Source organism: Dufourea novaeangliae, unplaced genomic scaffold (assembly GCF_001272555.1).
Source record: "Dufourea novaeangliae isolate 0120121106 unplaced genomic scaffold, ASM127255v1 scaffold362, whole genome shotgun sequence".
Classification (NCBI taxonomy): domain Eukaryota; kingdom Metazoa; phylum Arthropoda; class Insecta; order Hymenoptera; family Halictidae; genus Dufourea; species Dufourea novaeangliae.
In genome coordinates, this window is record NW_015374231.1 from 5,385 (window position 1) to 31,333 (window position 25,949).

Consider the following 25,949-nt stretch of genomic DNA (forward strand, 5'->3'; position numbering starts at 1 on the left):
GTAACATTTTATCCAACAAACTCGTTTAATTATCACGTTGTCGGTCGCTGTCAGAGTTTCCCTGGTTATCGTATTTTTCCATGCAGCTGCGAAAGCCGCCCGCAATGTTCACGCACCGATACGTAAAGTTTCATTAAACAGCGTAAGCAACGATTAATAAAAAGCGCGCGGAGAGCAGTTTATTAAAATAAATTGACCGTTGGTGCCCTATATTTCTGTTAAATACGCCACTTTCCCGTGGATAATTATTCACTGTCTGTGTTTATTAGTTCACCATCGTTCAATCCGGCAGTCATAAATTAGATTCCAAAAATTACAATAAAAGTGGATGCAATTTTTACAAGATACACGTGAATTTTTCAATTCGATCGATTCTCCTTCACGATCAAAGATGACCGGTCGTACATTTATTCTCAGTCATTAAACTGCGAAAATTCATATAAATACACAATTTTAAATACGAATATTTAAAAGTTAAAGGGAAACAGAATTGCAAATTTTGTATTAGAGGCTTTACTGCGTTAGCAATAACACATAAATAGTATTAAACATTTTTCACTTGCGTCACTATTCTCGTGTGGTGGGTGCGATATACATATAACATTTTATATAAAGAAATATTGAATTTAATATTTAAAACATTCAACGCAGTACCAAGAGCCATAATTCAAACGCGAAAGGGGTTAATAACGTCAACGACAAAGAGGAAAAAGCAGGTGGGGAAAGTAGCCTCGTGGTATTCACTCCCACCGATCGACAGGGTAAATCACCACGTTCGGTCCATGTTTCTTCGACGAGGAGTGGGGAATACAGGCAGGCATGCGTTTAATTTCCCTGCGTGCCTGTAGATATCCACCGTTTACATATCGAGTTGCATTAACATTATTACAGTGTGCATTCACGCGGCAGTTATCGGCCTTCGTGTACACTTTGTCCGCGTATGCATTATACGGGGGGCAACGTTGCGCTGCCTGGCATCCATCATGAGATTTCGTACACGCGAAAACTTTATCAGAGATTTCTGACGTTCCCCCCGTCACTTCCTTACATTCGACTCGGTCCGATCGCGTCGACTTTTCCGACCGAAAAAAATCCAGCTACCATCTCTCCCCGACCACCATCTCGATATTCACATTTTCTAGGGATCAGAAGATTCGCGGTATTTCTTCGCGAAATTCCCATTGAAAGTACAGGGTGTGGAGGATTTGGAGTTACGGGGGGGATGCAGGCGAGTACACCACTTACACACACGTTCGAAAACAGTTCGTCCCAAGGGGGTAGAGGGGGGCTAGGGGGCCACACACAGGTGCGGATGATAAGCGCGTGCGGCGACGCGGATGGCGCGTCGCGTCGCCACTGCGCGCTGCAGCGTAACGTTGAGAACTCAGTTCGACGGCGGCGCCGCACCAGACGTACGTGTTGGGGGACGCGCCTTTTACGTGCTCCACCGATCGACACCGTTGCGATTTCGTTTGATCCTCTCGATTCGTGTCATCTTTAGAAAAAAAAAATAGATTCCGAAACAAAACACACTCGAAACAACCAACGAAACCGTAAAAATCGAGCTGATCACAAGAAAACGAAGAACCAGAGACCAAGGGAAATAAAAATTAGAAAGATAGATTCTCGAGGACATCGTTTCGATCGTTTCAAGAAGAAGTCACCAAGATTTTGGATCATCGATATCATTTGTTCGTGATTTCGGTTGATTCGACCGGGAGATTTTTCGTGAGATCGAGGAATTTGAAAGGATCGAGGGGACCGTGATTGAAAGAGAGTCGAAGAACCGAGTGCCTTGTTCCCTCCCCTCGAGTTTTGTTTTACGTTTCGCGGGACGAACGTACGGTACCCGCCCATTGGGGCGGCTCCTGCCCGCGAGAATCATCCGCACGAGCATTTTCTTCGCGTCCAGAGCACCGTGACCAACGGTACACCAGGATGTTTTCGTCCTCGAGAGCTTTCCCGCCGCTCCTCTTCGCGGCGCTCTTCGCCTGCATCGGTGAGTCTTTTGGTTCTCGAATGATAATCGTGTATCGCGGGATGGGGGAAAGTCCGTGGGACCATGAACGGGAATATTCTTCGTGGATCTTGTCTGAAGGAGGTTCTTGGATCTGTGAGGTCTGAACATCTTGAAAATTCTGTTTTGTTTTTATGGATCTACGGTCTGTCGTGCGAGATCGTAAAGATAGTGTCTTTCTACGAAATTATAGTTTGTGATAATTTAAATAGAGGTGTAAAAGAAAAACAGGTGCGGAAAACTTTAGTGGGGAATTCGTAAGGATCAAGAAAGATCTATTAGGTGTACCAATATGTAATACACTATTACTTCACGAAATTAATAGCAGTCTTTGTGAAACTCGAGGATCTAGAATGCTTCGTTTGCATTCATAATGGTGTTTCAACATCCTACGCCATGTTTACTCACCAAATGGCCTGAAAAATGTTTTTTAACCCTTAACTGGTAAGGCGGGGTCTACGGAACTCCATGAATATTTTCTTTTTATTCATTAGTCCTTTAAAGAGAAATTTAATTTTACTTATTAATTTATCGTATTTCGACGTCTTCTTATATGAAAATGCAAAATAACTAGTTGTGTCGTAACTTATGGCTTATCGGTAATAAGATTTTCAGCTGACCAGTTATTGGTTAAGGTGGAATACACCGAAATAAATTTGTAATTTAAAGAAATGGTGGATTAATTATTGGTACGTCTAATATAAGCCATGTATGCCCGATCTATATGGTCAGAAGTGTTCACTTTTCGAGATATAGACACTTCATCGTTGTTTCTTAATTCGTAAAAAAGAAATGGCTGAAAGCGACTCCCTTCCGTAGCCAGGAATACGAGCGTCGGCGATTCGTGGATCGGAATATGTTCGAAACATTCCTGGAGTATTACGAATATGTTTGTTTCGCGAAACGGAAATATATGGTCCTGGAAAATTCGCACCGTAGACGTTTGTGAACTTGCCAAATTCCATCGTAAACACAGTGTTTATAGCACGGAAGTGAAGTATTTTCGGAGCCATGTTTGTAGGACCTTTCTTCACCTTTCGTGACGAGTAGAATATGCTTTGGAAGTTTCTGCACCTATTTCTGGTATACTTTGTATATACAAACTTCTCTTAAGATTTCTTATTTACGACCATTGAAATCATAGAAGCGCTTTTATTTGAATTTGTTACGTGTTGTTACAAAACGGTCATAATTTTTGTGGCAGACAGTCTTTGCCAAACAATGAAAAATATTCCTAGTATCGAAACTGTAGGTATGCCATCCTAGAGTCACTTTGTCTGTTGTACTGAGTTCACTTAAAATTTCCACAACTTCCTTTCTATTTAAAAACATCTTTGATTAACGAAAAATTATTGCAGCAACGCTATGCAAATCTCAGTGACGTTAAATGTGTTGAACAAAATATTCTTCTTAGTAATCCATATTAAAAGAGGATCGATCGTTAAAATCCCAGCGGAAATTGTCGATTTCCACGTAGTGAACGCGTCACGTCGTCGAAACAACGACTTTCCCATAATGAATCGAATTATTTCCAAACTGAAGTTCACGATATAATCGAATTAGCCGCGAGTTTTGGGGGATGATGGTTCTAACCGAATTTTCGGCTCTGCCGGTGTCTGTGTGTGTGTTTGATCGCGCGAAACCGGATGGAATTACACGCTCGTCCAAGCTTCTGTCGTCGTGAGACGTTTCTCTCGGATCGTAAGAGTGGGAAAAGATAGAAAAAGCTTTGAAGGCTCGAGAAATCGTTTTACCAGGCGCGTAATGTGATCTCGTAAAATGAAATTTAACGATCGTCCCGTTCTTCCCGCCCCGTGCTGGACGCGCGCACGCGGTAAAGTATTTACGGTTTTTCATTTTGACTTTAGTGCGGTGTGTGGGAAAAGAATCGTATTAAACGACCATCGCCAACACGCACCCCTGTCCCAGATACGGAAATGAGGGATCTTTTTATCGCTATTGGGTCCCTCTTTCCCGGCCCTAAACCGACCGATTAGAGAAGATATTGCCGGGAGGATGCTGGGATCTGCACAGGAAATCGGGAAATGTCGGTCAGGGTCCGCCATATTGTATGCAGAAATTGCAGACATCGTCGTAAAACAGCGAAGAAAATAATCGAGTTAGCGGATAACATTAATCCTGTCGTTATTGCTTAGATAGTTTACAGTTTCTTCAGAGATTCAATCTGCTTATTATTTTTTTTGCACGATTCAGAGGGTAGGTGACAGCCTCGGACAAAGGAGGTTATTTTACGTGGAAAAATGATCATCGAAAATCCTTAAAAAAAACCGCGATACTGTAAACCATCGATGAGTGTTCGAACGATTTGAACACGGAGAATTATAACCAACAATGTAAGGTCCCGATTCTATTACCTTGATATAACAAACGAGTCGGTTGAAACAGAAGTTCTTAAATAATAACGATCCCACGATAACCATCGGAGTATTCACTTAGAACAAAGGTTGACGACGACGACTTCTGTTCTTTCTGTTTGAAAAGGACGAACTAGTTCAAAGTAGGATCTGTCAGCCGGAAGGGAAAGACATTAATTGCAGGATCTATCGGACAGCAGGGAGAAAGAGGACTCGACTCTGTTCTTCTTTTAGACTTTCTCGGTGGGAACCAGTAGGATCGACTGAAATTCTCTTCGCGGGAGAGAATAATGGGGCCAATTCATCGGTGTCTGCCTCGTTGTATCTTAAACAGTCTATCGTGCGTCGCCACGGTCCTGATCCAAACAGGGATGGATCACAGGTAAACGCTTTCGGTGGTCGGGATTACGTTCCGTGGGGTTGTGTTCCTCTGCCTTCGTCGGGGCGAGCTGATATAGTTTAAGGGTGAAATTTTCGGGGAACCGGCTAAGTGTCCTAATTTGCATGGCAGGATTATCGGGGGACCGATCGTTTAACGCTTCCAGTGGAAATTGCGCTTTAGACGACTTATATTCGAGGCAGAAGGTTCTCCTCGTGGAATATTAACGCAATTTTAATTAGGGTTTAAATTATGAGGCCAATTAAAGCTTTGACATTTTAATATTTTATTTTAAAATTTTATAACATTTTTCGTTTGTTAATAGTTGGACGACGGATTATTAAGAATTTTTATTTCTGATTATTAAGTGAAATTCACATTCCAGGGCCATAGAGAGGTTTATAGAGCTACGAATATCTGCAGTAGAATGTGCCAATTCATAATCAGACGTACACAGTAGTTGTAGAATAGGATTGTTGTAATTAATTCCCAGTAGACTAAGACGGTGCTTCTCGAGACACTGCTAGTGATCTATATCAGCACTGGACCAGACGGTTGTCAGTAGAATAGATCGACCATCAGTCATACACACTTTCAATAAAATCTGTAACAGTTGCGAAGTGCGATACCTGATAAATTTTGAAGACCCTGAATCTTATAGTAATAACCCCTGAATATTAGAATAGAAAATCTCTACTGGTCGGATCAGTTTCAAAATTCAACAGTTTTATAAAAACAAAAGTATTTCAATTTTTTTTTAATTTTCTTGTGAGATACGAGATACAAGCTTTGTGCGAATAACAAGAAGAAAAAATGTTTCCAACACAATTTTTCAGCAGTCCAGTATCCTCCGGAGGAATGCCAGAACAACCAGCAGAACGGATAATTCCGACTAGCAGCTTGAAAACTCAGAACGTACAGTTATTCCATGTAGCGAAGCCGGAAATTTATCGGTCCGATTTTTCGTCAGGCTGTGTTTCTCTTTCCCAATTTTTTTAAATGCCACAAGACAGCACGCGCGCCCCATTCCTCCGCAGCGTATGGTTCCTATCTCGTAACTTCGAGGAGAGCTTGGCTCAGACAGCCCCGGCTCGAAGCCTCTCTCTTGCAGGTTTCCGTTGAGTCTCGGCGATAGGTCACGGGTGGAGGGAAACTCCTCCGGCGCGGGAACGTTTCCCGAGGTCGTTCGTGTTAAAACATATCCGGCTGTTACACGCACCTGCATCCGTTGTCGACCTGTCAGGTGGAGGCGGCTATACGAATCGTTTCTTGCCCTTTTAGCTGTATATTCTCTTCTCGATTCGTAGTTCCTACGGTGTATCCAAAAGTCACTTGGTTCATCAGAAGATATTTCCGAACTAAATTATCTTCGGTGAAACCTTTGCTGCCCATAAATAACTATCGCGTATTCAGACATTATCAGCAAAATGCAATCGTCCCGACTGTGATATCTCCAGCGTGACAATACCAATTCCCCGCCATGCGTTCCCAAGAGGACTTCATCTACTCGGGCACACATATATCCAGTAGAACATGTCGATGTCGAGGCAGACAACGGTAATTGAATACATCAGCGCCTGAGTCATTTCGCTGATAGTAGAACTGGGTCCATATACCGGTCAGGACATTTCAAGTAGAAGACACAACCAGCCTCCGTTGGGACAATTCTAGTAGTACAGATCCATACTCGGTCAGGCGTGACTAGTTATCGAAATTACGAGGGGCGTGTTCTTCAATCTGACAATAGAAATCACAAAAATAGTAAACAAAGTACTAATTACTAGAGTAAATCCTTCGAAATTAATTATTCATTATAAACATTATATTCCCCTTACAATTAAGCATCACAGCCATTGTCACGAAGGTTATTTACAAGAAGAATTTCGGCAACACTTTATCGGTCACCAGTGTATATTCAGGGAGGGAGAGCTGTTCAACGAGACGATCCACCGACAAAAGGCACCTCATCGACGATAGTAAGGGGGGTGGGAGAGGCCAAAGTGGCAGGGAGAACAATCGACGATAAAAACTCGCATTATGTCGGCTCGTTGTCGGTGCCCAGCAGCAGATTTCCATGGCTCTTGCCCGAGGTGGCACACGGGGTCGCGAGAAACGATGAAGGTAATAAAGTGATAAATGTCCAGAAGGGTTGCAGCTTGTATATTTACGACGTCGTATCTCTTTATTACACCTTCGAATCTTGGCGGCTGGAGGGGGTGAATATCCGAAGTGTCGGGCGTGTGTTCGGGAGATTAGAGGGGGCGGAGCTTGTGGTGACTGGTCCATATTCATGCTCTTATTAGATGTGTGTATGCCGACGCGGAAAGAGAAAAGGGGGGCGGTGTAGGGGATGAGGGATGGAGGGAAAAAAAAAGATGGGACGCCTTTCATCGAGCCTCCATTACCTGATTGCCCGGGCTCCGCGCGCGGAAAGGGAAAAACGCCAGCGTTAAAACGTCGCATTGTACACCCGGGGGGTCAGTCCACAAAGATCCTCGAACCGAAAGTGGAAGGAGGAAGGAAAGAGAGACCACTTTCGCCCGTATGATCTTCCCTCCTTGAGAATCGTTCGCGCTCCTGTAAAGCCTTCCTCTGGGAAAACGGCTGTCGGATGTGCTCGACTGTCACCGTCGACGACCATCGCCAAAGCTCGGTTTGCAGCTACCACCGTGTACTTCTTAGTGTGCGTTTGTAGTTCTTAGAATGTAGACATCTGTGTTTATAGTTCTTGGAATGTGGACATGCGTGTTTGTGGGGGCAAACGTATCCCCTGAGTTTTCCATGATTTTCTGTGGCTGGCGGAGTTGACGGATCGGGAGGATTGTGGTAAAAATTATATTTTCCAATTGGTGCGTTACAATAGGTATTTATAATTGAAAACAAAAATAGAGAAAAATGTCATAATGCTTCGTTAAGTTTATTTCTGTGTTCGATGAGTATTCTAATGCTTATAGAGGCAGTAGTGTATTAGAAGTAGAAACCTGAAAGGGTCAAAGCCGAAAAAGAGTCAGGGCTCTTCAGAAACTGTTCGGTAGCGTCTGTTTATTCATTATATTATATTTATACTGAAAGCAGTATACCAATCACCAAGTCCACCGTTTCTTTGGCGCGGTAACAAAATCCTTTCGATTCACAGGCCTGAAATCACGCACACGTTTCCACGTCCCCGCGCCGGAATATAATATTTTTCGGCTCGCGACGTCGGTATGGCCCAGGACGGATCTAAAAAAAAATATGCACACGGTCGACGTGGCTCGTTCGATATCCCTCCCCTGGCGCACTTTCGACGCCGTTAATTCCGACGAAAGGCTAGCCTGGGGTGCGAGGAACGTCCAGAGGAAAATATTCACGTGGTGAGAAAAAGAATTCAGACGGTTAGGATTTCCCATAACTTGATTTAGATCCTTTAGTAATAATCTTAAAAAATAACTATATTTAATAAATGTCTCTTGTTTCCCCTTCATCTCATCTTTTAATTTCAGTAAATGTTACCAGTAGAGTACACACACACACACACACACACACACGTTCATGGTCAGTCAGTGTTCGTAAACTCTTTCCATAGAATCCTCTTTCCAAAGAAAGAATATCGATTTGTGTAAACACGAATCGTCGAAATAGCCTGTAGAACAGAACCGTGTATGGTCAGACGCGATAAAAATGTTCTATTCACCCCTTCCCTTCCCCCTTTTCAGAGATGATGTTTGTCTTCCCTACGTGAACTCGGGCCTTTCGACGAAATCATTCTGGCGGATATCCGTACAGGGGTCACACCGGCGCCCCGGTAATAATCGTGGTCATGAAATTATAATTCATGGCGGTCCGTATCTATCGGACCGTGTGTATCATCCCCGTCGATAGGACGGTCAAGCAGCTGCATAATCTAACCGGACGCTTCGGAGTGGACTCAGCCTATGTATGTTGTGTGTGTGTGTGTGTGTGTGAGAGTGTGTGCACGCAATTCGGGGGACACTGTCTGCGCACAATTCAGGGGACACCTCGTGTTTCGTGCGCGTTTCGTGGTTCCCCCCCCCCACCACTAGTGCCTCATCGTCGCATTGTTCGCTTCTAGTTGCACGTGACGATAGCAGCAGGGGCTGACGGCGCGGCCCGTCCCCCCTGCCACGATAATCTTTCGAACGGTACCAATATTTCGTTCGAATTCCGAGCGTTATCGCCGCCACCACGAGGATAAAAGGGGGCTAGTGTCCTGTCGAAATAGGAAGCACGGGACAGAATTTTGATGGCTTATTTTCCCGCGGACTGGAGATATTCAGTTATCTCCTACTGTCGTCACAAAGAATTTAGTTTCCTACGAGATTCTGGGTTTGATTTTCATGAGGATTCGTTTTCTTGATAACTGACCCGTGGATGAGTATTGTACTCGTTACTACTAACCGTGGACGGTAATATTCTACTTGTGATAGCTGATCATATATTCTACTCGAATCGTATGACTACATAACCCGTTTGTTTTGATAGTGATGCCAGAGATTATTTCGCGATTGTCCAGGTACATTCACGCAGCTGATTGTCCGAAAGTTTTACGCGTTTGTGTCATTGTTGACCATGATTCACGCAGAATCAAACAAATTCAGAGATTTTTATTTCTTCGCAAGTCTCGTTCTCGTAAATAACATAGTATGAAAAACCCTCATTTTTCATCGCGAGGTGCCACGGTAGACGATCGGTTAGTGCAAAAGTTCGATTTCAGTGCCAGCGGGTCCCGTAATCCTGGACGATTTGCCTTTTACGACGCACTTGGGCCCCTTCTAAGTTTGAATTGCCCTCACCTCTCGCCGTTGCCTTGGTCTGGAGATTACAGCCGCGGGAAATCGTGTATGTTTTATGGTACGGCCCGATTGAACGTGGATCGGCAGTTGTGAGCTACTATGGGGTAGCGAAGATAAGATGGTTCCTTATTAAAGGGGGTTTGATCGTTTTTGATATGAAAACTTAGAAATATCGAAACATCGAATATTTAAACGAAAGGAAAGTGAATGTGGGAGGCTAGTCTGTGATCGGATATCTTCGAGAGAATATAATTTTATTCTCAACATGTAGAAATCCTACTAGAATCTTTTATTCATCCTAAAAGGAGTCGAAAAATCCCCACGATACTTCCTCGAAAAACCTACCAGAGAAATAGTGTGCCGATCCTAAATTACAGGTAATTTTTTTCCCTCGTTGTTGCTCGAACGTTTGCTTTACCGCGTCGTTCCTCCCCTAAGGGAGCATTCGTATGCAAAATCGGTGCGCCGTGTGGATCCTTTCTCCCCTTTCGTCCCCCTGTGGCGGCAAGAGTCGCACGAAATTGAGCCGGTTACAAATACCAACCTGTCGGTCGATCCCAAAATATAGCCTGTGCACAGAGGTGGCTCCAGAGACATTGCTTCGAACGTTGAGAAAGTGTCTGTCGCTACCAAACGGATCCATGGAAGTACAGGAACGAATGGAAACCGGTTGGAGAACGTTCGAAGCCGAAGAAGATCCTCTCTGATCTTATTCATCCTCCTCGAGATGAAACGGGAGTGAGTGGGGGGTGAATTTTCCGTAATTGGACGGGCGACCGTGCATCAATGGATCCACTGAACATATCCATGCACGTCTTGAACTTTTCAGACCTCTTCACCTACACAAAAAAAATAAGAAAAACCACCTGGAGTCTTAGGGGGGTGATTACGAACTGGCAGGGATTTCTCGTCTGTGTAGTCTGCGGAAAAGCGACGGTCTGTGAACTTTGAATATCGTGGATGAATGAGGGGTGCCCATTTGAATGAAGGGACGAACGCTGGGAAACTGCGCGGTTATGTTCGTAATTGGAATTAACAAGCGTCCATGAGCCGCAACCGATGATCGACCCTCTGACATCTTTAATCGAAATAAACGAAAAACGTAAACGTAAATTGGCTGTCGGACTAGTATTCACGAAAATTTTTTGAGAATTAAACTTCTTCCTCCAGTGTGACAAGTGATTGTGTTGCGTCTGAGTATAGAATTTTCTTCACGTCCCGTGTCAATTTTCTAGCTTAGGGAGCGCTATTTTGGTTCCAGAGCCACAGTTTTGTCAACTGAACACGGGATAACATAGGCTGTATTAGCACAAATGACTTAGGTCCACGTAAATGTCAAAGCCTTTTCAAATGTCAAACTTCTGTCCGCGTAAATGTCAATTGCTACTCAGGAATTCACACCCTCGTGGCAGGAATAGACAATATGTGGAAATCTATGCCCTGTTTTTCTCACGTAAAGTCGATGAATCGATCCTTTTATAATGACACATGTTGAAGTAGTCAACTCTTATCACCAGCGTCCATAGATCCTTGAACCATCCTTTGCCTCGGTACTTCGTCGTGTCTTTAATAGCGCCAGGAATAATTCAGGTGTTCATAATTAACGACAGTATACACTACGGCCTGTCTTCCAGACACACAACGTCTATACAATATCGTCCCTAGAGACCACACACGTTTTTCACGAGACGTTTCTTCGTACTTTCCAGGGTCGAAACCTATTTTCGTCCCATTTGTTCCCACCGAACGAGGTGAACGCCGTGTTTCGTACCTGTTTGGCCATTCAACGACGTTCCTCTTTGCTATGCGCCGTCACAGAGACCGTTTCCATATCATCCCTCGTCTCAGGGACCGTCGTTAACCCTTTAAGTGTTTTATTTGATCTTGAAAACGTGCACCTGTGTGCTTAATTATTTTTAAGTTATGACGAGTATAATCGACATAAAAATTGAATTGGTTAAAGCCCGCGAGGATGTTCACCCGTTCGTTATGGTTGAAGGTTCCCTTGGTGGGACCGACGATGCGGCAGCCAACGGCCCAACGTTGTTGGAAAACGTATCGATAGTCCGTGCTGGGCTTAAAAAGTTGTAATGGTTGCCGTCCCCCGGTTTGGAACGGAGGAAAAGTTCGATCTCGTTGGGAACAGAGCCGCGACCCAGTTCGGACGAGATTTTGGTCCTCCCCGTGGTATTCCCCCTGTGCACGGCCGATATCTCGTCGCAGATGTCGCCGATACGTTCTTCTGTGACTGTGATTCGTCAGGCTTTACGCAGTCTCCCAACGGTGCTACTTGCCCAGAAAAGTGAAATATAATTGGTGTCGAACACGGTGGTCCACGTTACTCCGTTTCCTCGGAGTTTGCGTGCACTTGATGTTTGTGGATCCAGGGGAAGTTGTGGATCGACGATATATCGAACGGTCATAAGTTAGTTCGGCAGTGATAAGTTGTTAGATGAACGTAGGGTATTCGATAATTGCTTAGATTTCCATAGATCATAGTCTATATTCTCAGATGTGAATAAGTAGAAGGTATCAGTATATAGTCAGAAATTTCCAAGTTTAGTATACGCTTTAATACGCCTCGGAATCAACCATTCACAAACATTTAACTGGACGTTCTGGTGTCCCTTGAAAATGGAAAATCACCGGGACGCAGTTTCGAGCTCTACGCCGCTCCGCGGACAGGGTCGATGCTGACCTATTAGCTTAAAGTAATTTCCGTTTAATTTTGCCGCTCACAGGCCCATGACCGTGCGAACGCCCCGACACGGGAAAGCTCATCCTCTTCGGCGTCTTTCGAGTAGTCGAAGCTAATAATATCCCGGGTAATGAGGCATATATTGCGCCCGCCAGCCTCACCATAACGCGCGCGATTAAACAACAGTGGAGTGGTGAATCGACAACGGAGATGATCGAGGGCACGTCGTGGCGTTTCAATAATTTCGAGAATCATTTGTTCACGGGAAATCGTCGCCGTGTGTGTGGGTAATTCAATGAAAGGACCAACGGGGTACGTGGAAAATTTCGGTTCGCCGCGGGGCACAGATTGGTTTAAACGACATCGCGTTTTGCCCGCGTGAACGAGGTTTATGGTTTCTCGGGTAATTAACCGTGCCTTTGGCGCACGTTTTCGAATTGTTGGGAATTATTATGGAGACAGCAGCGTGTTTGGCCATCTAGAATCGACCGGATAGAAAAAAGAATATAATTGGATATATCATCACATATTCCTACTTTATATATTCAATATTTCCAGTGAAATCACAGTATCACACACAGGAATCACTATTTTCAAATCATCAGAAAATCCATCGTCCATCTCGACGAACCAATAAACCAAAAAAACATGATTCCACGTCGTCATTCCCGGATCGATCGCACGTCCCGAAACATCGTTACCGGAATCACGAGCGATCCACACGTCGGAATAACGTTATTAACCCAGAAAAGACAGACGGGGAAGGGGGGTTGAATGTTATTCCGAAAATATCCTCGTTCACGTGAGGGGTCGCGCCGATAAAAGTTTCCGGGGTGGCAAAACGAGGCCCTCCCCCGCTCTCGACGATAATTGATCGCGCCTGAGGAGCACGTAACCAAGACGTAACCGATGGAAAACGAGCGTCCAAAGAGGGGCTGTGCAAAAAATCTCTCCCTCCTTTCCTGGGCTGCTCACGTCGGGAACTTTATAAAACTTCCGGCGAAATTTCCAGACAGCCGACCGTCGCCGCGGAACCTCGGAAAATAATCGTTTTCTTGTCAAGCCAGGTCCACGTTTTCCGCCCTGCGACTTCCACCCCCCCTGTCGTCGACAGTGTCAAAGCATGCCGCTTTGTGAATTCAGATGAGGGGGAGGGAGATGAAAGACGAAATAATGGTTGGGCGCTACTTTACATAGGCTGAATTCCTCAAGGTCTTGGAATTCCAAGGAGAAATGCCCCCGTGGCCATTTGTTCGACCACCTGTGTGTCCCTATATGTTCCTATGTATTTCACTGGCTTCGTGGCAAATATTTTTCTACCGTTTCGTCGTGTTCCCAGGGACAATGTGTTGATCAGTTTCTGGGTACACAGGGCACCAACATACCCGATCGAAGTTCTACAAGGTTTCTTGAAACACACGACTATCTTGGAGTTTCAGCAAACACGCGTGGAACTTCGGTTCGCGATGTTGTTTTGCTGGATATGTTTCCCTTGGTCAGAGAGTACCTATTCAGGACACGATATGTTGTGAATTTCTGTCTGGTATTCTTGATATATTATATTTTCGAACTTTGTTGCAATCTACGATCCGAATAGTGCAGAAACAACGGAGAATTAAATCGAAGATGTTCGTGGTCTTTCAGACAATAGGATCATTAGAGTGATTTCGATGAAATGGAGGACGAAGCCCGGCTGTGATCCCGGTGGATCTTTAATGTCACTCTGTATAAGTTATTCGAAGCTAATCCAGCCTGTCCGCCCTCGTTAACATGAAAATTTCCGTTTAAAGCTCAGTCGGGAGCGTTTGTTACACAGCGATTTTCATGAACCTTGGGGAAAGCCATTTTGAGCTCTCATTTCAATCATGACACTTTTATTCCTGCCTCGATTTTATTGTTAATATGCTTGTGCAATTACTCTGCCCTATCGGATAATGTTGCGGGCTTTATTCAGTACAGGCACGAATTTTCGGCCGAACTTCAGTAGCCTGTCTCAATGATGGCGTGGTTAAGGATACCATTTCTGGATTGGGAAGGGCATAATTGGGTTGACATAAATCTGAAAGGAAAATGTGTGCCAGAAATACGTTCCGGAAACAATGGTTTGCAATGAAACTTTTGGTAGAGTATGCCTGTGTGTCGTCAGACGTAGTAGTACCGTAATATACGAGGTCAGTCATGGCCACAGTAGAGTAAGTCTGTATATGGCCAGACAGACAGTGATATTATTCTCAGTCCTTCTGTAGACATTTCACGTTAGAATCTCTCTCGAACAGGCGCACATGGTTGAGTACAGTTGAATACAGTCCCGGTTAGGTAGTCATTGGTAGAGCTATACTCAGTGGAAGAACAGTATGCATAGTCAGCCACTTAACCGTAGAATAGGATCATCTGTATTCAGGTCCACCACACAGGTAGAATAGATCAGTGGATAATCACCGGTATCCTGAAACACCACAATGTGTTCTGAATCACCACGAACCTATTCACACGATACAAGTGAACTGAGTCTGTGCATGACCAGACTAACTTCAGATGTCCAATTAATGGAGTATTTCGAGGATGTTGACGTAAATATTAAAAGGACAGTGAACACACAAGTAGAAAGGTCTGTTCCACCGTGGATTCCGTGAATCATATTTTCCAATGGAGTGTCCGCTCGATGGCGGTACACTTTCATCATTCGGGGCTAAAATAATGACCACTCGAAGCAAACGAAACCACGCCAGGTAGTAGGCCAATAATCGACTTCACTCCGCGGTTCTGGAGAGACCGATCTTCCCCGGAAGCTATTCCCCCTCCGGGAAATTCAATTTTATCTCTCGCTCTTTGTGTCTCCTTTGTCCTCGAGATTCTTTCCAGGCGTCTGACCCTCCACTTTCCACGAATTAAAAAGTCCACGGGGGATTTATCGCCGGTGACCATACCCTCGCCATTATGATTTACGAGATTTTTCAGTATTCAAAGAATTTTCTACCTTTATCTGTGCTCTATATTAAAAGTACAATCGTGGCAATAAGTAGAATACACTCGTATGTGGCCAGACACAATTAAATCGAACTTAATACAATTTGATCTTACACAAGTAAAACCAGAGCTAGGTGCAGGTAGACATCAATAGTAACTGCTCAGACAGGAGAATATACTATTCCTAGTCTTTCGAATTCGTATTTATATTCAAAGTTCAGAAGATCTTCCTCAGTAAGCACCTCTGAACCTCCACCACCGCGATGGTAATCAGTGAAAAGGAAGTCTCAAAGAAAATTAATCTATCACACAACTCTGTCGAGTGCATGCAAAACTTCAACACCGTGTTCTGGCCATGATTAAGACACCCTCCCCTCCATCCTAGGGAACTTTTGCTCGAGAGTATATTTCCCGAAATATTCTTACGAAACTCGAAATCTAGGTCGGCTTGTCGTTTGACGTCATTACTGTCTGTTATCGATGCACGTTTTATATCAGTGTTTCGTTTTTATCGGGAGCTCGCGTGACGAACGGAACACGGCGGAGAGAGGCCGGGAAACGAATCGCGAATGGTTCTTTCACACTGGCTAATGCGATACCGTGACAGTAATAAATAGACTGCGGATTTTATGCATTTACCATAGAGCTCTGTCAAATACCCTAAAGGACAAAATGTATTATTTTTTTTAGTTTTCTATTTTATTTTGAACTCAATTAGACACGTAAGGGGGGATAGAAATTTCTATTTTTGCCTGGTATTTATGAATTAATTTATAAAATTTTATGTTGCATAAAAATCTGTAGTCTGGTAACAAATTAATGAGCTCGAACTCGCGACGTAGCTAGGGGAGATGGTCACTTGGCCAGAATTCGTTTGAATTTCGTGTGTGTCTCATGACAGAAGTTAAATGCGATCGTATAAATTTTAAGATGTTTCCTAGGTTACGTGTTTCCTACCAGGTGTGACACGCGTGACGCTGATTTCCGAGTCTGTTTCTCTTACAACGGGAGTGGTCACCTTGTCTGCACCCCTCTTGCATTTTTCGGAATGGAACGCGGTCAACACGGATTCTAACGATCCCACCCCCTTGCTGCGTGTCACGTGAACCAGAAAGGAGGGTGATTTCCAGCTGGTTTGCGTGGGCGAGCTTACGAGGTCCACGTCATTAGAGTCTTTGTGCAAGGGGACGCTTTCAGTTCGTTACGCAGCGCCCCTCGGAACCGACCATCTCGGAACGGTACAATTTTCGTTTTTTATTTTTTGATTTTATTTTCTCAGTCATCTCATTACTGATACACCGTACTCCTGCGAAAAGAACAGTATACTTTTGTCACTTGTAGGTGACACAATTTACTCAACAGTATGTGATTCGAGGAATTATTTAATTTAGATGGACAACTGGAATTCACTAGTACAGTCGATGATAATTTAGACACTTCATGAAAATGTGTCGTTTTTGAATCGATGTGTTTGGGTTCAGCTGACCGTGCACATAGAACAGAATATCGATATTTTCATGCAGTTATCTGTCACAAATGTAATGGAAATTGGGGTCAGATTTCGCCACTGATCGCCAGTAGAATATGGTCGTGCGTTGTCAGACACGCTTTGCGGTAAAAAAGGACTGCAACGGGGTGGACAAATAACAAGTAGAATGGATTAATCTTTTCCCCCGATATTGCAACGGTAGAATTTCTTGTCTGCAAATCGCTTGACAGATGGTGGAATTAGATCGTTTGGAGACCGTAATTGGACACTCGTATTTTTAGCTATTTCATCGTGAAACCGTGGTATTCGGACGCGGATAATAAAATCCTGAATTTGTTGGGTATGCAGTGAAATAAATCGTTACTATTCAGGCAATATAAATGGTTATTTATTTGTTTAGTGGTATAAATAATTATATAATATATATGGACAGGCAGTACGTAGAATGGAAGGAAAGAGTACGCAAATTTCTGTAAGAATAAAAATGAACTGTATTTTTCACCGAAAGGACCTACGTTGATTAGACATTTTTTCACCCAGTCGGTGAGTATTGTAGCAATGTCTTAAGCCAGTATTTCCGTCCCACGAGGAAGCTGGATAATTTCTGCCCTTTCGGAACGTCTCCATTGGTGCCTGTGCGCCGCGTTACCGTCGAAACTTTCCCTGATGTTTGTTCGGTAACGAGCCGTTGCTTGCCGTTTGGTCGTAGTTTTGAATGTGCCTACTCTCTGCCGGACGACGACAACGGCGGGGCTCTCTCTGTGGAATAATGCACCGTTGAGACTATTTGCCGTGTGACGTGGCCCCTGCCTGAATAATTCGAGGCGCTTCTTTATCGCGTGGACCGCCGCGAATTAAATGCGATGCCGTCGCATTATGCCTCGTCCCGATGCATTTCTCGGTGACGTCTGCATGGAACACGTACAAAGCGGGCCAGTGGCTTTATAACGCTGCTCGGACCATTCAGAACGCCTCGTTGTTATTCGAAAATAATAAATTACCGTCGAAGCGGACCACAATACAATCTTGAGCTTAAAATTCCCAAGAAGATCATCGTTTATATCTGAATGTATTCTGCCTTTATTTAAGGTAAAACGATATTAATTACAAAATATAATATCTGTTATAGAAACGATATTAATTACAGCCATATTTTAGTCACGATGGTCCCAAAATATAATATCTGTTACAAAAACGATATTAACTACAGTCATATTTTAGTCACGAGGTTCCCAAAATATAATATTTGTTATAATTTTACAATGTTCCTCATCATTGCCGGAAATGTTTCTCTAGTATATAGTAGGATCGACGGACCATTTATAATCTTATTTCATCGAGCATCAGCCGACCAAATATAGTGTACTGCTACTGCGATATGTCGGAGCAAGTGTTGTACCGCTCCACTTCTGACGGTCTGACCCACTGCATACGTATTCCACTGCTAATGAACTGACGATGCACGAGTTCCGTTTTAGGACGTGTATTGTTAATCGTCGTGTCACCTCTATTTAAGTTCATCGAGTTACCGGATGTGCTTGAATCGACAGCAAAGTTACCGCAAAATCTTCACCTTGACTAATTTCTCCTCGTGAAATATTATTGGATTATAAGGAAAGATTAAAGATGATGTATACACTTTCACGGGAAAACCTAATACATTTTCCAAGGGAAATCTACACATTTTCCAAGGAAAATCTATACCTCCCCAAAAAATCGATATTCTGTGATGAATCCATTTACGAAGTCGAATCTAAACGCGATTTCAGCTACGTGTACCGATAAGAAAGGTTTCAAGGGGTCTCCGTTTCGACGGCTCGTTGTCCACCGTATTGCGTACGACCGTCTGAAATTGTTCCATGGATCCTGTTGCTCAAACACACATTTTTTCGTTCCCGTCAGAAACTACCGATTTCCTCGGGCGAAGGGAATCTGCAATTCAGAAAGTCGGACCACGGTTACACCGACGAACGGAGCAGAGGGCTTCATTAACGATTCCGCGACGTTCTCTTCAGATCCCGAGCCGGCTGTGTTTTGTCAGGGCGGAAATTAAACTGCCGGAGCTGGCCTTTAATTCCTACCCTCCCTTCCCCTCGAGCCATCGCCGACAATTTGGATTTCCTTCCGTGGGTACCATATCGGAGTCTCGACGACCCAGGGAATCCCGTCTTCCATGCGAGAAAAGTTTCCTGGAGACCGATCATTGCTCCACCAGCAAAAGCAGCTCACCCTGTATTTGCATCCAACAACCGATTTCGTTCATTCGATTTTCGTTCGAGCATTATTCTAGAATATATCGTCGAAGATAGAGTTAGAAGCTTGAAAGTCAAATTCACTTGAATTTCGAAGAAGACTGAACATTAAATTTCAAGGTTCACTAATTTTATTATACTACATTTATTAATTGTACCATTAACATCTAACTTGCGATCGATCTCGAGCGGGCACAAAATCTCAGCAGATTTTCTCCACAGAATTTCACCGAGTTTCGAAGTTATTTCTCATTTTTCCACCCGGATCAGGCGTCACGGCTAGATTTCCTCCACTCTAGAGGAAGGGGTGAATTTCAGACCGTACGGGGGTGGAACTGATTAATCGATCCCGGTTCGGCAGTTTCCTGAATCGAAAACAATAGAAACTTTAATAACTAATATAACTCACTTCTCCCGGGGATAAGATTCCGCCCTTTCGCTGGGCGAAAAACGGGGGCGTACGCGCGCTCGCTTACCGCGCGCCCGGCAGATTCGAAGTTCCCGAGCTGTGAAACGAGCGTAACTTAATGGACTACGGTCGAGAAAGTTCCTCGCCGAGTCCTCGCGGAATCTTTCGCCTTCTGACGATTACTTAGTCGTGGAACTCGCGAAGTCAAAAGGGGGTGGAAAAAAATTACACGTTCTCCGCGACACGTTCGACAAAAAGGCGCCACCATTGGTGGGGGGCGATGGTGGTTTTGCTTCCAGTTCTCGAAAGTTCACAAAATTGTAGATCGTCTTATTCGTTTAGCAATGTCAAATATAGTTAACCCCCCCAAAAATGTTTTCCTATGATTGCAACATAAATCGATGTAACACTAAATAAGTGATACGTTCCATTTTTTTTATTTACAAATATCAACATACGCGGTTATGACTTCGTTAATATGCAGTATTTAACCGCGACCCGTTGATTAGAATGGGGTTGATCGTCAGGAGAAGAAGAGCGGGACGGTCCTGCCAGCCGGAAGACATTAAGAGCCGCAGTGCGTAAAGTCTTCACATTTTACATAGCGGGGTGGTAGGTAAAGGGGGTCGTCGGCTATCACGTATTCCATTCCTTAGAACGTGACAGCAGCCAAAATGCCCGGAGGCCTCGTTCTCTCTCGCGTGTCTCCTTCTCGTGGCTCCAGTGACGTCTATTTTTCTCATTCCGGTTCCTTTCGTCGGGGCTGAAACTTGCAACGGGAAGGGGAGGGTTCTACCTTCCCTTTTGTCGCAGGAACCCTTTTTTTGTTTCTCTCGACCATCTTGTCTGTCTCTTCTCCTTTAGACTTAGCTGGGCCGTTAATTAACCCGCCCCTTGATCCTGAGTATTTTTGCAACGTTGCATCTACCACGTTTCACGAGATGCCTCCCCGTAAGAGAAGTAACAAGGCTATCAGTGTCATGTCGTTGTCGCGTATGTTGGCAGCATTGAAAGCCAGACCAGGTATTCCACTAGGAAATCAGGAAATCTTGCTGCAGTAGAATCGAAAGAACATCGTGTTAGGGGAGATTTGGAAGCTTGACCGTACCTCCGAAGTAGAATGAGATCGTTCGTCGTCAGACCAGGGTTACAGTAGAACGTCTTCACACTTGATCGGGCAGGTTGGAGAATGTAACGTCGTAGAGGACCTGAATCCGGTAGATTGAGTCTTCCTTTCGATACGGGAATTGATAGGAGAATGTGATCGTTCGTCGTCAGGCTTCGGTGGAGTAGATTGAGTTCGGTCTTGAACTGACCCGAATGATCGTAGAGCGTGATTGTCCCTTGTTGGAACAGTGGATCGAGTCCGTCTTTAATCAGACAACTTATGGCGCGTTGTGACCGTTCAGTGCACGATTTGATCGAGGTCGAAGTGGAATATTCTCTGGACCAGAAAATGTATTGTAGATTGTGAGTATTTTCGGATGAACTTAATGACAGTGGATATAAGTCGAGATTGTTCGAACAATCAGTGGAATCTGTGGTTGTAGCTTTGACAATAGGAAATTTGATGTCAATACTAACCGACGTGTCTATAGTAATAGAGAACTATCCATAGGTAAATTTTTTCTCAGTAGATGGAGACTATAAGTGCTCAGACATTTCATCGTCCTAGAATCAGTAGAATAAATTAGCCATTGGTCAGACAGACCACAGTATATTGCGTAGTTTCATTTGTACAGTCTGTACAGAATGTTATGTAAATTTAATCTTCGTACTGACTACTTTGTTGTTCAAAGGATCGATGACTAATCATTCCGCCTTTTGTCACGGGGAGTATTTTGCAAACTTTGTAGGAGCTTTAAGATTTTGCTTTCATATTTAGGGATTTTCGTGTAACTTTCCCACTACTTTATTCTCCATCTCGACGCCGACATTCGCATCATCGTATTCTCGGAGGAGTAATAACAGAAACTTTCCTCGAATCTCGTGGATTTCGTTGAAACAGCCTACTTCATCATGCGAACATCCTCCAAGCTGTCGACATCAACTCGCGTCACAATCCGGTCTTCCCTGGAAAGGTTGCGCGAAACCGTCGAAGGAAAAATATATTTGAGAGACAGGCGGGGAAACGTTTCGAGAGAAACCTGGAGAGAAAACAGGGTGAAGGAAGGATGGAAAGAGGCTTTAAAGATCCACTAGGTCGGTACACTTGAAGAGACAGCCTTGTAGTTCTATTCAAAATTTATTCCTAATTCCTCAATCTCTTTCACTCCTGCAAATATTTTATTACAAATGCATCGGTGATCTGCTTCCCATCTTAACACTGTATTGTACTATGGAACCACTGTACTACTGGAATCAATTTCTACTTTGCGCAGAAGCAGCTAATGTTTCGTCAACCTTGAGATTTCTAACAATTTTTTTTCATATCAAATATGTCACGAGGTTCTTCGAATGGAATCCAGGTAGGGATTCAAATGGCCAATCAATTTTTCACCCTCAAACCTCCGTCATCGGTGTCTTTCAACCCCCGTCAGGTTGATTCATTTCCTGTCATCGCTTCTCTCGTCCAAGTATGGCGTATGATTTATACAGAATCCAAGGGTTACGTTCAGTGGGTACACACTCGGACGGGACGCTGAAAGCGTTCCACGATAGGGGCAACGTTATCCGGAAGGTTAAGTAGAACGAGCCCTTCGCGCTATGTAGGGGTGGGTAAGGGGGGTGAGAGGCGGCGACACGGATCTTAACGCCCTCTAACCTCTGTCTCAGCTCGTTGCTCCATTTTTCAAAAGGGTTTACACACTTTTTTCTCGAGCGTTTGAGCACGTAATACACGGTGCTCGAGTGCCGGTAGTTTGCTTAACAATGCGACCCCCCCCCCCCGCCTCGGCCACGGAACGGTGGAAAAGCCCCCGAGGAATTCCAACCGTTTCGAAAACCCGACCACACCAATCCGCGATAAAGAGAGAAAGAACGTTTTCGAAACTCTTCGACCTCGGGTATACCACGGAAAATTTGGGTTGGTCACGATTTTCCCTCCCCCCATTTATCCGAATGTTTCTGCTCAATCGTTTTTGGATTTCAGAAATTCCTACTTTGAAATGTAGTTTTTCTTCTAGCGTAGTTTTCTTTTTCTTTTTCTATTATATCCCATGAACGTCCAGTAATGTGAAGAACGAGAATGTGGGTTGATCCTTGAAGTATAGACCGTGTGAACCGACGACTGGGTCGATCGTGACCCAGTAAGATTTCGTCGACGATACATCAACGTTTTCGTGATTGTGTTCGTTTCTGGATCGACGGTGAGCCTCTAGGAACGTCAGGATTGAAGGAATCTTTGATGAATTGGTTTTCAGTAGAGAAGGTATGTCATTGATCAGGCATGGTCACCCAAGGGTCTCGGTAGACAGGATATTTTTGTCGATATTTAATAAGTAGAATTTTTCGAATACTTCTGACGTGGAAGGGCGAATACTTCCATATTCTTGCGATGCAAATATTTTTACAAAGTCTGCGTGCACGGTTCTCATTCCGGAGAAGTCTTCTCGGTTGAAGAAGTCTTCTTCTAGACATGTGTAACGATTAAGGGTCACGGTACATAGACTCTTTTAATGGAGATGGGAAAGAGGATTTCTCGCGACTCAGAACTCCTTCTGTTCCACAATTGTGTACAGTGTTATCGCGGTAATTAATTTCCTCGTGCTTCTTTCCTTCCATTTCCTCGCTTTTCTCGCTCCAATTAACAAAATCAAACCATTCGATACGATCATATATACTCCCGCTCGTAAGTATTGGGACACTTCTTCTGTATCTTACATTCATTATTCAACTTTGAAATTCTATCAGATTCACAGTAAAATAGTTATAATTGAATACCGAATTATTACATTTTATTAAACTTCAAATTGTTTGCATTTTAATTCAGATTATCTGTCCTTGTGTTAATACCGCGGAACGAGTGTTTCGCTCTGTTTCACGTGTCTTTCACCTAATATCCGCCGGGAGGACGATAAAATTGATACGATTACGCGAGCACGAAAACTATCAAGTACCCAGTTACCGGGGAAGGACAGACGAATTTCCTAGGCAGGCATACCAATAATCCGGCTCACCTCGAGGTAATCCCATCCATCCGAAGTTTCCCTTTTGTCCGCAGAAAATTAGCGAAGTTACGCCCTCTGAAACCCCCCTTATTCCCTTCTCTCCCTCCCCTGAACGATGGATAAAGTTTGTCCGGCAGCGTATGCTTGCCCAGCTGTACTTTGCACCCCATCAAAATTTCACGAATTCTTGGATCGGTGGCACTCCACCGGCTTTATGGGGAATAAAATTCCGCCGAAACGACCCGTAAGAACTCGGGACGCAAGTCTTTCACGCGCGATTCCCCTGAATTTTGCACATGCTTCCTGTTGGAAACGGTTCCCAGGGAAACTTTCGACCTGTCGGGGACACTACCTGGGGCTCCTAAAGTCGAATTTTGTTTTCGTGGAAAATTGTTTTGGATCGGATGATCGCATAAGCGATGTATCTCGAGAATTCTGTTAACGCGACACAAAGTCGTAATTTAGATGAAATATGCTGCATCTGTCAATAATTACAGAAACCTAATATCGTGCAATTTATTTAGAACAGAAGTGTATCCTTTCTCTGCGATAATTTGACCCACGAATTAACGAATAGATGCAGGTGATATTGATAGAAAAATAAGCGCAGAATTTGAATAAAACACAGACGTTCGTTCCAACGAGCTAGATGAATGTTCCAGCGTGCGAATTCCTAGCCTTGGAACGCGCGCGCCAGCTGTTGCAAGATTCAAACATGAGAGGAAGACTGAAATTTCCCGAATTAACGCGCATTCATGGGACAGCTTTCGAGCTCCACGCTAGACGAATTTCTATATTCGCTGGATCACGCGCGAGCGGTCCACGCGGTCGGAATTCCCCCCTCTGGCGTCGCGTTATTATTAATTGAAGTTCGAAATTGCTGTCGCCGCGTGTCCGAAGGAGCCACGGTAATTATGCGCTGACTTTTGATCAATATTTAACGAACCCCCAAGAGCACTCCAGTCCCGTGGAATTTTCTTCTTGTAAGCTACACTAACCCTCGAATACCAGCGTCTGGGTTAGGTCTGCGTTAGAAAAAATTATCAGAAAATGGATGAATAGGGTTCTAACTGTACCCAAATCAAGCATTGCAAGCATAGACATGGCATTAGGTTCCCATTTCTGGCAAGTTACAAGCTCACACTACAAAGATCGATAGGAAAACGTCAGAAAAAAGACATTCAAAGAATCCGAAGGATCGCCTATATCTTTTGTAGTCTAGTTATCACCCAGTATCCTGGGGTGTTAGGTAATTATCAAAGGGGTTGGGTGAATCACTCAGGGTCGTGTCGCGACTCCACGCCACTTTTTCTATCTTCTCACTCCGACAGTATGTAAATATTCTTCAGAGATGCTCGGTTGTTTTTTTGTTGTGCCCCCGGATGTAGCGTTGGAAATGCAGGGAAGGGGGCAGAGGAGCCCCTGGGGGGGTTGGCACATGGAGAAACCGTGGATTAGCTGGCCGAGAAAGGGAGAGACGAACCGCGGCAGGAGGGGGTGGGGGGCAGAGAAGCCGACCGAATTCCACCTTTTGAAGAGAGTCTCCTCTCTGAGCGCTGAAAACCGCTTTTGCTCTTGACACTCCCTGAAATATTAGAGTGCGAGCACGTCCGATTCAGATTAGCGGACGGCCCCCGCCTGACGTTCTCTCTGCGTTCTGTGAATTTAAAGCTGTGAACCGAGAGCCTCTCCCCCCGGGGGACAGATACTTTCTTCATCTTCTCGCCCCACCGTTGCTGGTTGGTCCCTTCTTCCGTGATCATTGGACCCCCCAGGGTTGGGTAAATTTTTGGTTCAAAATGTTGAAAACACGATTTTAATCTTGTAACTTAGAGTCCTGGCGGGATTACGTATCCTTTCGTTAGATTTATTCCGTGGACATGGGGATTCGTTAATATTCGAAGGGAACAGGTTTAATTAAGGGATCCCTGTACTGTTAACCTCATTTGGTCACTGTGCATCGTTGGATCAGTCCCTTTTGTGATCATTCAACATTTCCGATCGTGGTTATTATTGATGTATTGAATTCAAAATTGTATCCTATTTTCGTTTTGAGATATTAGTATCTGAAATTGTAAATTTGCATAAACTTATATTATTATTCAGTACCCCATTTATATATATGGTAACAGAAAAGAACCTCAACGCCACGAACTTTTGTTTCCAAACAATGCTGCTCGTACAAAAAAAATCCCAGGCTTCCCTCTGGGATCCATTCTCGAACGAATAAGTCAAGAACGATGTGTAAACGGGGGTCCCAGATTTAGACCGTCCGATATTCTCCTGCATGGGCCATGGGAACCGGAAGTGGACGAAACGTATGTACGAACGGGTTCCGTGTCGTGGAGCTTTACGCGTCATTCCCTGGTGGAAACCGTCCCGTTTAAACTCGGGGAACAAGGGAAACCGAGCTGGATTATCCTAATCTACGTCCGGCCAGGCCGTGTCTTAATGTTTCTGG

The 25,949-nt window shown here is 44.2% G+C and overlaps 1 protein-coding gene across 1 annotated transcript in view; it reads left to right on the plus strand.

Moving 5' to 3' along the window:
• Positions 1–1,517: 1,517 nt before the first annotated feature.
• LOC107192405 overlaps positions 1,518–25,949 on the plus strand; it is a 73,584-nt gene continuing 49,152 nt past the window's right edge. Inside the window, exon 1 of the mRNA XM_015581649.1 lies at positions 1,518–1,999. Coding sequence (XP_015437135.1) covers positions 1,939–1,999 — 61 coding nt within the window. The 5' untranslated portion in view covers positions 1,518–1,938. The remainder of the gene's footprint in view (positions 2,000–25,949) is intronic.